Below are 17,892 nucleotides of genomic sequence, written 5' to 3' on the forward strand. Positions count from 1 at the left end.
TTTTCCGTTACAATGGTTTTTTACGGCTGGCTCGTAGGGCTTGACACCAACCCCTACTTTCCGGAGGACCATAGTGCACAGTTGAGCTTAGAGTCCTTCCCTGGCACTCGGACGTAGATCAGCCGCCCCTAACATGGGGATCAGACGCTGTTGTGAGCCGCCCCTCTGGAGAACAGACGCTCAGGTTTGCCGAAGCAAACCCCCCCTTCCCTGTCAGCCTACGACCAAAGTTCCCACCGGGGTTGGTTACCCGATCTTCCCTAAGGTTGCTCATAGTTTCCGGCCGGTACCGCGTGGAGGTAGGGATAGGAGTTGCTGGGCAGAGGCTAGTGGATCACAATGGGATCTGAATTGCGCAGCATACCCAGCCTTTACCGTGCCAAAAAAGGTACAAATGCGATGAGCAAAAAAGTTTTCCTTATTTTTAAACAGTACCTAGGGTATTAGTTCCCTTATTAAGCATGTGGCTCCCATTTTCATCCTACGAAAAACAAAGGATTGAAGCGCTGTTTTGTTTCTTATTTTTGTATTTTTTGTTAGAAGTGAGTACCCATGAAAACAAAAAGAACGGTATCAATCGGTGCCGCAATCGCTTGTTTTCGAATAGGATGAGAATGGGAGCGTGAGATTACTGATGGTACACATACCCTACTTTAGCAAAATGGAAAATAAAGTTAATGTTTAGCAAACTAACGGTTTTTGTGGGGACCCTTAAAATGTGGAGCATGGGGCCCTGCCCCGTATAGGACACTAACAAGACTCTGCGAACATGATGAGACTTTGACCATATTCGAGGAGAACATGCAAGCACTAGGAGTGTTCGAACGACGAGTGTCTATCTTTAGCGTTGTCCAGAAGAACGATATGTGACGGTGAAAAAGGACGTCACAGTACCATAGACAAATGTGAGCAACGGGACCTACGAGAAAGTTTAAAATTTAGGTTCCGGTGTGGAAATAGTGCACAATCTACGTATAGCGGAAATTGGACAATACGTGCTGATTAAAGTTACACTTCGTGGAGAATACTATGATACTGTCAATACTGGACTTCATTTTGAACATCATCGAAGAAAGTAAAGCCTGGGATAGGATGTGGATTACCAAAAACCATATGTTGCCCTTTATGGAGCACGACAACATGATTTGTAATTTAATATTTTTTGGTCCGTCTTTGGGAACATCACATATTTTGTAATGATGACAACCAATCCTATCTGACTCCTGGACTGCAATTTATTCACTTCCGTCAACCAACTTAGGGGGTCTCCAGTTAGCCTAGTGGTTTAGGCTAGGGATTGCCTAACCGGAGACTGCGGGTTCGATTCCCGTTCCGGTTGGGAAAGTTTTCGCGACTGCCTGGGCATAATGTATCATTGTGCTTGCCTCACAATTTACAAATTCATGCAATGGCTGGCAAAGAAAGCCATCCATTTAATAACTGTGGAAAGTGATCAAGGAACATTAAGTTGGAGAGAGGCAGGCCAAGTTCCAATAGGAACGTAGAGCCATACAAAAGAAGAAGAAGAAGAACAACCAACGTAGCCTAGTATATTTTATTTTTTTCAATCTCGTCCATTTTATTTTAATTTAAGTTTGATTTTTCTACCGATCACTATCGAAAAATAGTATCCCAGTATTATAGGTGAAACTTCACTGCATCGATTTACGGTTATGAAACAATATTAACTCATGCTCGAATTTATGACATCCCGACCGATTCGCTATCGGAACATCAATCTCATCAATTGATACGAAATACAAAACATCTCCCCTTTTATCATATGCATACCTAAATGTAGCCTACAGCAGCTCAGAATCAAACGAGTCAACAATAGATCGTACAGCACTCGTATCGCACATAAAGATGCACCGGTTCCACCCACTGACTGGCTAGTGACTCAAACGCTGATGGATTGTTGTTGCTGGAATGCTCCCCAAAAGATCGTGACACGCGGTTTACTAACTCGAGCACAGCCAGTCAGCTAAGCGCATTCACTCGCAACATACATACAGCAACCGCAGCATATTCGAGTCAATTAAACAGAATTAAACCAATTAAAGTTGTCTCACATGTAACAAGTGTGTCCAGCTCGCTGACGTGCAAAGATGCTGCGCTTGAAACAATACATACATCATGTGCGGAAACTGGATGTCGAGAAGACCCGAATACTTTACCCCGTTTGCTTTCTGGAAGAACGGGGATCCCATTGGCATTGAGTATGCATCGTGGTACCAAATTGAAAAATTGACATTTCCTGTAGAAAGTATTGCTGAGTATTTGCTGTGATTGAAGAACCAAATCAAATCATGGAGTGCATTAGGGAATAAGAGTATGTGATTCACACGTAATTTGGTGCAGAATGCTTTGAATAACATACCTGATTGGATTGACAATGGCAATTCATTCGACCGTTAAACAGCATGAAACACTTAATGCCTGCTCCATATTATGGCCGATGTTCGATTATGTGAAATAGGACTGCAAATGTAAAAAGAGGGGGCACTCCTATCAATTACAAAATCATGCACTAATGATTGTAACTGCACACCGAAGCGATCGTATCAAGTAGCATAGGTTGATAACTTCAACGCCTCATCCAAATAAGTATGGAAATATGAGATCGCGCGGATTGTTAATTGTACCGCTTGTAGATTTTAATTTGATAGGAATTATCTTTTATAGATGAACAGGGAGAGATTGAGCTAGTGCAGTTGGTAGACTTAATTAGCGTCTAAACAAACACGGATCGGAAATCGAAATAGATTACAATAGATGCGATGTAACGATTGTTCATTGAGCGCAGTTGTTATGATCACTGCCCTGTGCTCAGAACTTCAGAACATCGTAAAGCTGCAAACAAAGTCTTACTAGTCAAACCACAGACTATATGACCTATATTTGCATCTAACAACGAGTCAATGTAACCATTTCTTTTTCAATGAGGCGTGCATCATCCCAAACGAGTTATTGAACCGTACTGCCATTTGCAGAACCCATTCATCCATTTGTATGATCAATACCGTATGTGCTCCCTTGGAGGAAGTTCACGTACGTTCTAATCGAATCATCCATTATTGTCATCGGGTGGGTACTTTGAAAACAGCACAGAATAGAGATGTCATGCATGATTAGCTCCATTGAAGGTCAGTGATCCGCAACATGATTTCGGAAAAGACTGATGCGATACCATGGATATTGTTGAACAAACACATTTCATTACGCTTTCAAGAACTTTTGAAAGCGTGTTTTATGTAAATTGATTGACATTAGCACATCATTATGGTTGGCACGCATTATTAGGGCAGATGCTGTCCCAAGCAGTAGGTTCACTTCGGAAGACCATTGAAGTTTCAGTACCTTACAATTTGAACCTACGATTTGCGTATTCCTGATCGAACTGAAAAAAAAAATCATAACACCGTTTTAGTGGGCCGATTTTGATCATCGACCATCAACTTCTTCTTCTTCTTCTTCTTCTTGGCGTAACGTCCTCACTGGGACAAAGTCTGCTTCTCAGCTTAGTGTTCTATGAGCACTTCCACAGTTATTTACTGAGAGCTTCCTCTGCCAATGACCATTTTGCATGTGTATATCATGTGGCAGGCACGAAGATTTTTTTTTTTTACTTAATCGTTTATTAAAGGCTCATGCGCCATCGGGCATAACGGAGCCGAATTCATTTTGAAACATTTTTACAATTTCATGTTTGTGTCTTATTCACTAGGTTAGCTTTGGGGAACCGTAAAACTCGCGGTTTGGTCGAGGTTAGAGGGAACAATAGTTTTTAAGGAAGGGATGGGATAATAGGGCTTTTCGTTGACTCTCTGCAGCATGGCGTGACATATTTGCTGCTGGTCAAGCGTAGAGTGGACAAACAACCTGTAACGATACAAACAAACGGTTTTCGAAGGGAGACGAGGTGGACAAGTGGAACAACAAGACGGGGATATCAAACGAAGACTTCAGCTTGTTTCAAGAAGTCGTACACAAGCTTCATGTACTCAAGATCAAGTTTACCCAACACATCTCTAATGTCTTCCTTTTCTGGTTTCCCTCGGGCCCTGAGGGATGCACATAAATCGGATCTGGCAATACCGTATTCGGGGCATTCCCACACTACATGGTTGATATCTTGATAGCCTGCACCACAGCTACAGCGATTACTATCTGTGAGCCCTATTCGATAGAAGTGCGAGCCCAGAGAATAGTGATTGGACATAAGTCGACACATTATCTTGATAAAATCTCGACCCACGTCCAACCCCTTGAACCACGCCGTCTTCGATACCTGTGGGAGAATTGAATGAAACCACCTGCCCAATTCTCCTGCATCCCATTTTTGTTGCCAACTGACCAAGGCATGCTGACGAGCAATCGAAAAAAATTCATTGAAGGCGATATGACGGTTATAAATATCGCCTTCCATAGCGCCCACCTTGACGAGCGAGTCCGCTTTCTCATTGCCCGGAATCGAGCAATGCGAAGGAACCCAGACCAAGGTGATATTATATGCTTGATTCGATAAAGCACTCAGAAATGATCGTATTTCGCTTAGGAAATACGTGGAGTGCTTTACCGGCCTCATTGAGCGAATAGCCTCAATTGAACTGAGACTATCCGTAAAAATGAAATATTGATCAGAGGGAAGAGAGGCGATTCGCTCTAATGCGTAGTGTATAGCCGCCAATTCTGCGACATATACTGAGCAAGGACTTTGAAGTTTATAGGCGGCGCTATGAAGCTCATTAAATACACTAAATCCAGTGGAATCATTTGTTTTTGACCCGTCAGTGAAAAACCTTCTGTCGTAACTGATATGACCGAACTTGCTTGCAAAAATTTTTGGAATGTGCTCCGATTGGAGCAGATCTGGAATTCCACGGATTTCTTGCAACATGGACAGATCAAAAACTATAGTGGAATTGGATAAGTCTTGGAAGCAATCACGGTTGAGAACATTCGAAGAAGGGTTAACCTCCAGAGTCATGTACGAGTAGTACACTGTCATAAACTTTGTTTGATGAAATCGTTCGATTAGCTTTTCAAAATTTTCAATTACCAATGGATTCAGCACCTCACAGCGGATGAGGAACCTTAACGACAATTCCACGAAACGATCTGATAAAGGGAGTACTGCTGCTAGTACCTCCAAACTCATTGTGTGCGTCGAGTTCATGCAGCCTAACGCGATCCGAAGACAACGATACTGAATACGCTCTAGCTTCAGGATGTGTGTTTTCGCGGCGGACTGAAAGCAAAAGCTACCGTATTCGAGAACCGACAGTATCGTTGTCCGATAAAGCTTTATCAGATCTTCCGGGTGGGCTCCCCACCATGTTCCGGTGAGTGTACGCATGAAGTTGATTCGTTGTTGGCACTTCTGATACAGATAATTAATGTGCTTTCCCCAGGTGCCTTTAGAGTCGAACCAGACCCCTAGATACATATGTGAAAGAGCTTGAGTGAGTTCCTTACCCAAAAATTGAAGCTCTAGATCGGCTGGATCACGCTTCCTAGAAAAGACAACTAACTCAGTTTTCTCCGGAGAGAATTCGATACCCAGCTTTACAGCCCAAGCAGACAAATTGTCCAGAGTATCTTGCAATGGTCCTTGCAGAGCTTCCGCCTCTGGTCCGGTGATAGAAACCACGGCGTCGTCCGCAAGCTGTCGTAGCGAGCAATTTTCCACGAGACATTCGTCGATGTCTCTAACGTAAAAGTTGTAAAGAAGGGGGGCACGAAGATACTCTATGCCCAAGGAAGTCAAGGAAATTTCCTTTACGAAAAGATCCTGGACCGACCGGGAATCGAACCCGTCACCCTCAGCATGGTCATGCTGAATACCCGTGCGTTTACCGCCTCGGCTATATGGGCCATCAACATGACCGGTAAAATTTTGTTAATCCGTTAATCAAAAACTTCTATTACGTTTTCAAAACTCTGCTTTGAGACATGTCAAACTTCATGATTCTGCAAAACAAGATCATAGGAAGATTTGTTACGTTGAACACGTTTCGGAATGTTCTGGGAACCTGGTCCTGCCGTGAAAATGGTCACTTTTGTGTCGGTTCAGCATACGACAACTCAAACTTCATGATTTTGCAAAACAAGATCAACATGATCGTTACGGAAGTAATATTGTGGATTGTGAATACATTAGCAAATATTTGATGAAACTTACATTTTCCTCAAAAAAAAGGTCTCGGTTCCCTAGTAGAAAAGCCACTTCCAAAGAATTCAGGCGCCTAGTTCTATTTATTGCCTGTCTTAGTGCGGTGTTGTCGATTCAACAACCAAGCCATTCTACTTCGGAGACGTTAAACAAAAGATTCACGAAATTCGAAGAAGGGTAACCTGGGATAAAATGCACCCCTGGAACAGAATGCCCTCACGCTATTTTGTTATATAAATTAGACCGGTCCAAATACTACTTACTTACTTACTTACTTACTTTCAGTCCTGGGCACCCGGTAGTGCAGAGGACCGAATTGAAAGATTTCCTTCCTGGGCTATTGCCAGCCATCGTCTTGACCTGTGGCCAGGTCAACTTTCTGTCGACTTGCTTGATTTCGTTGTTGAGGCTGCGCCACCATGAGCCTCTGGGTCTGCCTCTGCTGCGATGTCCTGCTGGGTTCCAATTTAACGCTTGCTTGCAGATTTCGTTTCCGCCCCTGCAGAGTGTGACCGACCCACCTCCACTTTCGCTACCGAATTTCTGTCGCTATCGGCTTTTGATGACATAGACGATGGAGCTCTACGTTGGAGATCCAACTGTGAGGCCACCATGCAACAATTTAATACCGCAGGCATCTATTAATGAAGACCTGCAGCCGTTGAGTATTCTCCACTGATACACACCAGGTTTCACTGGCGTATAGCGCGTTTCACTTCCTTCTCGAGAGCCGAATAGCGCTGACGGGCTACGGCTTTGGCTCCTCGTGTTTTCGCTCGCTCTTTGGCGTTTGGAAACCCATAACACTTTGTGCACTGGTCGATGAGGAAAGAGCGATCCCCCAATCACCATGTCATTGTTGCCACAAAACTCTGCGAACAGCTCTCCGTTTTCGATCATGTTTCCGAGACCATGGCGTCCCATGACGTGCTCATAGTCCGAGTTGTCGGAACCAACCTTCGCGTTGAAGTCGCCCATGAGGATCTTGATATCACCTTTCGGAATCTTGTCCACGACAGCATTCAGTTGACTGTAAAAGTTCACTTTGTTGGCGCGTAACATTGGATCATGGTCAGGTTTCGAACCCGTGTTCTAAACCTTACTACAATTATCCTCTCATTAATAGGTTCCCACTTCATGAGCCCTGCGTGAGCGTGAGTGCTGAGCAGGAAACCAACTCCACGGTGGCGAGGAGCGTGTTCATTTTGTAGGCCAGAGTATAGCAAAATTAGACCCGACGCCAATCTGTGTTCTCCAAACAGAGTATAGCAAAATTTGACCCGACGCCAATCTGTGTTCTCCAAAATTCGGCCAACGGACTGCGCTCAGTCCTAGGATCAGGATCTCAAGCTTCATACGGCATGCCTCAATGGCTAGTTGTGCCAGTTTACCCTGCGGGACTAGGATTAATACATTCCAAGTTACAATTCTTGTCCGTTGTTTCGCGCTAAAAGTCGTTGCCGTGGAATCAGTTCGTAATCTTTCATTTTGAATGAAAAAAAAAAACTCAAATGAGTTTTTGATTCCGGATCATATGGCCAAAAAAGTATCAATGTGGTCATGTACCTTTTCTACCTCTTCTAGTATAACTTAAAAAAAACAGCCTAGGAATAAAAAAAGAGAATCTCTGATAAAAATATTAACGAAAGTCTACGGGGTCTGATTGCCAAAATTTAATCTACGTGGTTTATAAATAGCGCCAAAGAAGAAAAATATTCGCTGAAAATGTGCTTGATTCACCGTTAATTAGCTAGAGTGGGTCCATTTGCGTAGCTAGCTTTTTCTTTTATCTTACTCACTCTCCTAAATAAGCACGACAAAGAACGGGATGCAAGAGGGGGCCTATGCCTCCTCTTTGATCCTTCTCATTCTCGTGTTTGTTCAGGAGAGTGAGCGAGATGGAAGAAAAAGCTAGCTACGCCAATGAGTGGGTCTACAAATAGACTAGTGAAATTTGGGAACGTGATCCGTCTAATTATATTGATTCATAAAATCATATTTAGTTAGGAAAAAAAACCAACTAATCATATTTACGATGAATTATTGATGGAATATAAATAGAAAAGAAATGCGTCATGCCTAATAAACAAATCACCCAGAACAAAAAATATTTCCGATAGTCATTCGGGGCCCGTCCATTTCTAGCATCCATTTGTCTATCAACTGTTCATCATAAAACTGCACGTATTGTCATTCGGAGCTAATTTCAAACCCCACAGCGTAATAGCATCAAGTGGGCACCTTATCAGCAAAGTAATGAACGATTCGTCAGTGATTATATGCTTCCAACTGACATCAGTTCTACGTTGGAAAAGCGCTTCCCAGACAGAAAAAGCTTCTCTACAATTAAAATCAAATATACGTTTCCATTCACTTCCAGATCCGATCCAGCCACCCTCCACCCATCACTGCCATCATCACTATTATCAGTGAACATCAACCCCACCGGTGACGAGCGCGATAATGCTGATGACTCGGCCGATGATGCTAACCGGGAAGCGAGTTCTCCTAGCGCTGGGTGCACTGGTAACGCTAACGCTCAGCTATGCCAACGGATTCGCCACGCTGCCCAGCGACATGACCAAACGGTGCACTCTGGAGCGATACCAGAAAATGATCGGCTACAACTGTGCCGATCTCAAGCTGAAGGAGATCCCACAAAATTTGAAGAGCGGCCTGTTGGTAAGGATGTGCTGTAGTAGTTGTGTTCCACATTTTACACGGACTTTAAATTTTTACATTTTATTTTTTAGCTAAAACGATCATTTTCCAATAACAAACTTTTAACATTTGGGGGCATCCATAAAGTACGTCACGCTTAGAGGGGGGAGTGGGGGTTCCGAAAAGTGTGACAAGCTATGTACCGTGATTTCGGGTGAAATTGATCACTTTTCACAGTTTTTGGCTTCTATTTTTTTAATAGTAATCGATATGGTCAAACTCAATGCTTTAAAACAAGTACGACCACGGGTTTCATCAGTCAACGAGATTGAAACTTTTACTGCAAGTCATTTTATTGCAATAAATATCATTTAAAATAAAAAATCAGAAATTTTAGTTTTGGGGTGAAATTGGTCAGTCAGTGAAATATCTTTGTAATTGCTGAAAATAAATTTTCCATCTGAATTAACCACCCCAGAATGCGAAAAGCTTTGTAAAACTTATACAAGTTGAGTAAATTCTTAATTATTCAGATTTTAAATTTAACAAATCTAAAGCAAACGCCTAAAAGTATGCAATTTTCATACTAAAGAAGTCATTACTTTAGAAAAAGTACAATTTTATGCACACATATCAATATTTATAGAACTTTTGATGATGAAATCGGGTTTAGCGAACACTTGGCAGCTATAAACAGTCATTCGAATATTTATGTGCAATACAGCTACGGTAACAAAAGATTGAAAGTGTCTTTGAAATTCGCCAATCACGCAGTTTCGGAAAATATTAAATTTAATACAGAAATATGTGACTAAATAGCAGTAAAACATGTAAATTCATCATTCAATAACCCTTGAGCCAGATGATGGTCATTTTGTACAAATTGTTTTAAGTTCAAAGCTTTATTTTTGACAAATAAAATTTGCTCTCACATCGATCAATTTCACCCGAAATAACGGTACTAAGTATAGGAAAAACCCGTACTAAATGGATGCCCCCTTTCAAGATTTTGTAAGATAAGGGACACTCTACTGTATTATTTCAGAAATTTTGTGAAGATCCATTTCAGTTTTTTTAACGGGATGTTTCTCTATAATGTATGTAATTTAGCAATAAATTACTTCAAGACTATCATCAGTAATGCCACCAAGAATTCATCCTCAAAGTTAGTCGAAAAATTCGTTGATTTTGAATGGATGTGCCCTTGAAATTTTTCAAGAAACTGCACTCATTTTTTTTCAGCTTTAAGTAATCTGCAGCAATTTCAAAATACATACGTATTGAAAGGCACACAAAGTACACCAGCTTTATAAAAAAAACCTTAAGATAGTTCATCGAAAACTTTTATAATTATAATTAACTAGCAGTCCCGGCAAACGTCGTACTGCCTGCCTACTCTGTTTTTTGACATCCGGTTCCATGAAGAAATGCCGCTCAAAATGGAATTTCTGATTTTCCCGTTTTTCTTGCCTTCCGGTCACTTTTCCTAATTATTTTTTCGTACGAACACGTCGGAGTCCTGGCTGGATGCAACAGTGAAAGAATCATGTCGATCTGTTGACCCGTTCCCGAGCCTATTCGTGACATACAAACACCATTCCATAGACTAGCTGTCCCCGGCAAACTTTGTCTTGCCTACTGCGTTTTTTTTGACGTTCCATTTTCAGGTCCCCGCTGAGTCCCCGGTCAAAGTGTAGGAAAATTCAATCTTCGAAAAATCGCTATTTCTCCATGTTTTTTGCCTCATAAACCTTCCTTGGGTGAAAATTAACAGAACAAAACTAAAACGACCAAAATCGGACCTTCCGTTCGCAAGTTATATGCGGTCCCACGTATGCCACTGTATTTATATATATATATATATATATATATATATATATATATATATATATATATATATATATATATATATATATATATATATATATATATATATATATATATATATATATATATATATATATATATATATATATATATATATATATATATATATATATATATATATATATATATATATATATATATATATATATATATATATATAGAAGATTATTCCTATAGAAATAAGTTCAGCAGGTCTGGCAAATGTTCACCAAAATTTGAATTGAGAAATCTAAAAGTTCTCAAGACGTCTCCCGACAATGGCTGCAAGGAGTGTTACAGAATTTGTTTTTTTCTAAAAAACAAATCTTTGATGGATAACTTCTTTCTCTTTGGGAAGTTTTCTAGAATTTCATCAGTATCCCCAATAAAAATACTTTTCAAGTTTTTCTACCACTCTACCATCAATGTTGGTCTTTCCTCAAGAATTTCATAATAAAATTGAGCATGAGCATGAGCATGATTGACCGCCCGCGGTTGCTCCTCTGTTATTGCAAGGACAACTGCATTTACACAAAGAACCAACAGATGATGCTTGGGATTAGCTATCTCTTCATTGTGTAAATGCTGGAATCCCAATACTTTTCAATAAGCAATACCAGCGCCGGCCGCGTCCGAATGCAGGTCAATTGAGGATAGGGAAGGAAGTGATGACGTGATTCTCGCTTAGGCCAATAACCGAGGAATTCTCTGCGTTACTACGAGAAATCACTAGGAGTTTGGACAGGGGAAATGGAGATGTGTTGAGGATTTTGTCGTGGTAAACGAGTGTAATGTTTTGATTCGCGATTGATAATGCGCTCGCGAAGAAATACCCTTCTAAACCTTGGACGACGAACGCGATCTTTTGTGCCTCAAAACTCACCCTACATAAGTTATTCATTCGCAACTAAGGAGAACACAATGCTAACCACCGACGCATCTGTAGTTTGCGTTTCCGCGCGAGACAATGCTGAACGCGATCAATTCACAAGTATTAACCAAATAACACGTGATAAACAAATCAGAAAGATCTTACCGCATGGTTTGCCGTCTATCTTTTACCGACCCTCTCTTTTTCCAGAAATTCATGCAACCTTTATTTGAGTCAAAACATTTATTCATTTGGACTAGAATATTACAAATGTCGACACCGAAGATGACGAACCATTCAAATTTTTGTGTTCATGCTAAAAATTAAAGGAAATTATTTATTATCAACTAAATGTGCATTTGGAACTACCGCCGATACATGACGTGACGAACTTTTCAATATTTGTTAGATAAATACACAAAAACCAGAGCTGCAGCATCTTCCATTAACTGGCCTCGAAATTACACTGAACTGCTACAACAACACACGGGAACGACGATGTGTACATTCAAATTGTCGACGACAACGCGGCCGATCCGAACGAAAAAAGCGGCACTTCCTTTGCCTCCAAAAACACACTAAACCGCCTCGTACGAAGATGAGCACGCACACAGAACGACGACGCGATGCAACGACGAACCAAGACGGACTCTCATGCAACCTTCACTATTGAGTCAAAACATTTATTCATTTTGACTAAAATATTACAAATGTCGACACCGATGATGACAAACCATTCAAATTTTTGTGTAATTGCAAAAAATGAAAGAAACATATTTATTATCAACTGATTGTGCATTGGGTACTAACGCCGACACATGACGTGACGAACTTTTCAATATTTGTTAGATAAATACACAAAAACCAGAGCAGAATTGTATAAATCCTTTGGCATTAATTATTATTATTATTATGATAAAATGGAAAGAGCTCACCAATAAACATCCTTCGAAGTGTCCAGTGCGTATGTGCTACAGCATCTTCCACTGACTGGCCTCTTCTCCGAAATCACACTGAACCGCTACAACTACACACGGGTACGACGATGTGGACATTCAAATTGACGACGACGACGACGCAGCCGGTCCGAATAAAAAAGCGGCTTTTTCACTTTGCCTCAAAAATCACTCTAAACCGCCCCGTACGAAGATGAGGAAATCTGCGACGACGACGACGCGGCTGGCCCAAATGAAAAAAAAATGGCCTCTTCACTTTGCCTCCAAAATCACGAAGATGAGCACAGTCAAATAGACGACGACGACGACGACCGAATGAAAACGCGGCCTGTACACTTTGCCACCAAAAACTCACTCCGCAGAGTTTAAATCCCTCTCTTGCATTACAAAGTACTCCCTCTTCCCAAAAATCTGTGCGTGGTAAAAATGAGATCTTAAGGCTGAAGAAATCGTCACCAATACAACCGCCAACACTGAGCACTCAATGATGTCGGCCTTATCAACGACGACTCCCTCAGTCCCAAACCCAATTATCCCACATTACCCAAGTAACCACCCTGCTGAAGCCGTAAGCACCGCACGCACAAAGCACACACACACCACCAAGGCCGAACAAAAGCGGAAAGCGGTGCCACCACAGCTGAATCACGACTTTTTCAGTATAATTCAGCAATCGTAGATCCATTCCTCGACCCTACTCAGCCCTAACGGTTCATAGCAATGCCTGTCAATATATGCGCCTCATACATGCAACCCCTACACCCTAACAGTATGGTCACTTGGGTATCCCTGGGTTTTGACATGATGGTCAAGGATCACAGCCATCAAAACGTTCCACACTTTATCAGGGCTTACGACCTGTAGACATGATGATTGCTCAATAGTTTCAAGCTCTTTCGGACCTTCCGCTATAGGAGACCATCATGGCTAGCGGTGTTTCAAGAATTTCATAATAAAATTAAGGAGAAACTTCAAAGAATACCAATATGGCTGCCACAATGGTCGACTTAGACCCCTACTCACGTTTTCAAGAGCACAAATCTTAAAAATTCGTAAACAAATGCGCTCGATTTAAAAAAGCTGCCTCTTTTTGCAAGTGATCAAAGCCAGGAAAATCAAGTGCGGCTTGGTTCGATGCTTCGTTCGTCAGATTTGTGCCTCTAAAGTTTGTATGCAAAATTGCAATGGGATTTCTTGATGTTTCACCTTAATCTAGGAACTAATTAGGGTAGGAGCACCGGTTTAGGTCAGTCGACTATTTTGTCCAAATTTATGACTAGCATATATTAACCCTCTAATACCCAACCCCGCCTTTAGACGGGGTATAGTTTGAGCATTTTTGTAATTTTTGTTTCGAGGAAAGTCAAAATTTTTATATTTTTGGCTGATATTTAGAACTGTTTTGTATATCTCAAAATGGTTTTTGGTGTATTTTCAAGCGTATTTACATTTTTCAAAAATCATTGAAAAATTGATGTTTTGGTCACCTTTTAGAAGTCATTGTTTATTTTGTATTGAATCGCTACAATTAGCATATTTTAAATTTTTCCCAAGCCATTCTATCTTTGTTTAATAGTTTAAGGGGATCGAATACACTCTAAAATTATTTTCCTTAAAATAACACGGAAAATAAAATTTTATATGAAAAAAATTTAAAATAAAAATATTTCAACAATAATCATAAAATCTCAAAATGTTTTCATCCCAAAAAATCCGTACCCCAAATAGGCTTCCAGGAAAAATATAAAAGTGTGGGGATGTTCAAAAATAAAAATTAGAAAAATCAAAAACTGAAATTAACGAAATCAAGAATTAAAAATAATCTTCTTCCAAAACATGTTTAAATTGATTTTAGATGACGAAAAATGATATTTAGATCAAAATCAAAAATTTGGGTATTAGAGGGTTAATGTTATATTATTTTTATAATTACAACCATGACCACCAAAAAAAAATAGAATAATGTTCTTTGATCAGCGCTTATATATATCTACGTTAGTGCTCCTAATTTGACCATTCCCATAAGAAATACACGCGATTAGTCAAAATGGAAACCAAAATTAAGGATAAGACAGAAACATGTTCCCGGAAATCGTGTGATCGAATACGTCAAACCGAATATTCTCCCCAAACTACATTCTTTCGAATCGCTGAGGAGCTTCTGTTTAGGATAGTTAAACTTCATCGATTTTGTTACTTTTTGAAGCAATACGTATGAAATATTCAAATAAATAGGGAAACTCGGGACAAAACAAACAATAATCCGAGGCAATGCGATTCTCCCAACAACTTATGGAAAATCTTACTATATCGAAAATGCAGGTCCTGTATTATTGATTACGATTCCACTCCGAGCAATGATATGATAATTTTATAGAAATTTGAGGGGCATGTGAAATTTTTAAAGAAATAGAAATAGGGGAACTAGGGGCAAGGGAAAGGTTTTGCCGAAACAGTTGACTTTTATGTTAGACTTTTAATGCATAAGAGTAAAGGAACAAGTCGTGGTACTATTTTTCAAAAATACCATTTATATTGCTGAAAAATAATCAAAATATCATTGAAATTGAAATATGTTTTTCATATGGTGAAATTCTAATAATTTCGAAGCAGCAGCAAATGAGGTATTACAAGTGTTTGAGTATGTCCAGCATAAAAACAAGTGAATTGTTACCTTATCTACATGTATACGCAGATATAGCAATGCATGAAGTATTTTTGATCAGAATTTATTCAAAACAGCCATTTTAACGTTGTACTCGATTCGAGGCGAAATGAACACTGGCAAATACGAATGGATGTATGCGCATTGCATACTGTTGGCGTTTTAGAGAGTTTGGAAAAAATCAATCCGATTACTTTAGCCTATTTAACTCGTCTAAGATGGGGTATTATATCTGTGGTATTGATCTCCGTAGGCAAATTACTTAACTGGTCGATGTAACCAAACAATTAGCATAAAATATGCATTATGCCCCAATGGGTGTCCATTTCGCCCCGTACTTTTCCTGTCAGCCCTGAAAAACACACGGTTTACAATTCATTATTTCTTCACAATAAAGACATTCTACCTGCTGTAAATGATTGAAAGACGTAGGAAACAAGTTGAAGTAGTAAGTCAACTGATAATATGTTAAGTTTTACTGTGTTATACAGGCCAAACGTACTCATTTGCTTAGGGTGTCCGTTATGCCCTTAATCCCCTATTCATGTTTTTTTATAACAAAGCTTTTTTATGTGAGCATTCTGCGAATCAAGGAAGGGTAAACGTACACAATGTTTATATTACATGTACGTGATTAGCAACACGTTATAACCAAAACATTCTTTGTATTCAAGGAAACGTTATCCAGGCCACAATGAAATTTCGTGACACAGTAGAGAGCAGATGAGTTTTCATCTCGACCACACAATTGTTCAATTAAGAACACCGAGGGTCAATTGATGCCAACTTCTGAATTCACGCTCAGCTGATGCAATACGCGAGCAACGTTTGCTCGCGGAAGATGACTTGTGCAAAATTGTCTTGCTTTTTTTGTCTCTGGATTGTCACCATTTCTGGTGATTTCTGGTTAGAAATAAAACTGCAATTTTATGGTGTAACTTCCAATTGAGTTAGTTTAGTTTGGCAATAAAATTATACACTGATCGATTTGATTGCAAGCAACAAATTTAGAACATTGTTCACATGGTCTACCCAGAATGATTGCGGTGACGGCACAGCATTTGGATCTGGGCAAAAAAAATAATATGATGTTCAAAAATGAGTCAACCCTAGGCGCTACATCAATTCGACAAAGTGTTTTTTTTTTATTATGGCCTAACAATCATTGGCGATTCCACTTCGTCGAACCGCCCTTTGTGTTAATACAGAAAATGTATTGAGTTTTCCGAAGACTTTTTGATAAAATCCGCTATTATAGGATCAAGAAGAATAATAAGGTACCCCGGGGCAAGTGGGACCTACAGCCATATATCTTTTTTTTTTATTATTTATTTTTAGGGTTAACATTCTTCTTGGAAAATATAGGTACCACACCAACAATACAAAAATAGTTATTGTTCTCACCATAAAGAGACCATATATGTTATTGTTGTTCATATGAAATTTTCAATTCACTAAATAAGATTAACGTACATACTCTACTAAATTCGTCAATTGAAAATAGAATAACAAATAAAGTCAAACTTTTTCGGTTTCAGGATAATATTTGGAGTGCTTGCAAATTATTTTAAGCGAAAAAGCTGAAACTTGTTTTCATTTATTACGTTTAGGTAACTGCTTTCATTTTCCCCAGTGCATTTCAGCATCTGGGGCAAGTGATACCTATGAGAATAAACAAACACAATTTCAAAGTTTGATAAATATCGCTTTCTTCAGCCTAGGTCTAAATTTACTCAAAAGTTAAGTAAAAATCCGCGCCCTAAGTAATCAATCGTTGAATTATACTTAATTCTTTTTATTTTGATGATGAAGCTAAAACAATGTTTGGGATAGGCACTTTTTTTTCTCTCACAAAAAAGTTCAACATGCTGTAACTATTCATAGAGTGCATCGAAAATTCTCAAATTTTGATAGTTTGTCAACCTATTATATGTGCATCATTAGTAAAAATTTGAGCTCGATTGATTAATCTTTCACGAAGCTAGCGTCGTTCTCGTAAATCACTATTTTTTAGACAACGAATTTTTGAGCTGTCATTTCTCGGGAACCAGTGAACCAAATTGAATGAAATTTTGAACGTTTATCAACAATATAATGTTACTTCATACGACGTTATAAAATGTAATATTTTCTCACGACGAATAAAGTTAAACCGGGTTGACTTTTCCATCCATACAAAAGAAAATAAGTCAAATTTACAATACCACACAAAAATTATTAAATGTGTTCTTCCTTTAATCCAAATAGGCTCTAATATATCTTATAGTATATATCTTGAGAACAGAAGTAGAAAATCTTTGGATATCAAAACTAAAATTTCTGACATTGATGTAAAAAAATCATATGTTTTCAAAAAAAAAATCCAAAAAGTATCAATCTATCATAACTTTTAGTAACATACAAAAAGTACCTTTGTTTTTAAGACTTTTCAAGCATTAACATGTTGTTGACAAACATTCGAAATTTCATCCAATTCAGTACACTGGTTTCCGAGACATGGCAGTTCAAAAATTAGTTGTCCAAAAAATAATGTTTTACGAGAACGGTTCTAGCTTCGCGAAAGATTAACCAATCGAGCTTGTATAAATGATGCACATATAATAGGTAGACAAACTGTCAAAATTTGAGAATTTTTGATGCACTCTATGAAAAATTACAACATGTTGAACTTTTTATAAAAGAAAAAAAAGTTGCCTAT

The 17,892-nt window shown here is 39.2% G+C and overlaps 1 protein-coding gene across 2 annotated transcripts in view; it reads left to right on the top strand.

Moving 5' to 3' along the window:
- LOC115270173 (leucine-rich repeat-containing protein 4C) overlaps window positions 1-17,892 on the top strand; it is a 43,262-nt gene that overhangs the window by 11,374 nt on the left and 13,996 nt on the right. Inside the window, exons 1-2 of one of the 2 annotated variants that reach the window (XM_062852191.1) lie at window positions 8,404-8,428; window positions 8,556-8,857. In XM_062852191.1, the coding sequence (XP_062708175.1) occupies window positions 8,639-8,857 (219 nt within the window). In that variant the 5' untranslated portion in view covers window positions 8,404-8,428; window positions 8,556-8,638. Of the gene's footprint in view, window positions 1-8,403; window positions 8,429-8,555; window positions 8,858-17,892 lie in introns of those variants that run through there. The other variant, XM_062852190.1, reaches the window with a different exon arrangement.

Source organism: Aedes albopictus, chromosome 2 (genome assembly GCF_035046485.1).
Source record: "Aedes albopictus strain Foshan chromosome 2, AalbF5, whole genome shotgun sequence".
In the NCBI taxonomy this organism is placed as follows: Eukaryota; Metazoa; Arthropoda; class Insecta; order Diptera; family Culicidae; genus Aedes; species Aedes albopictus.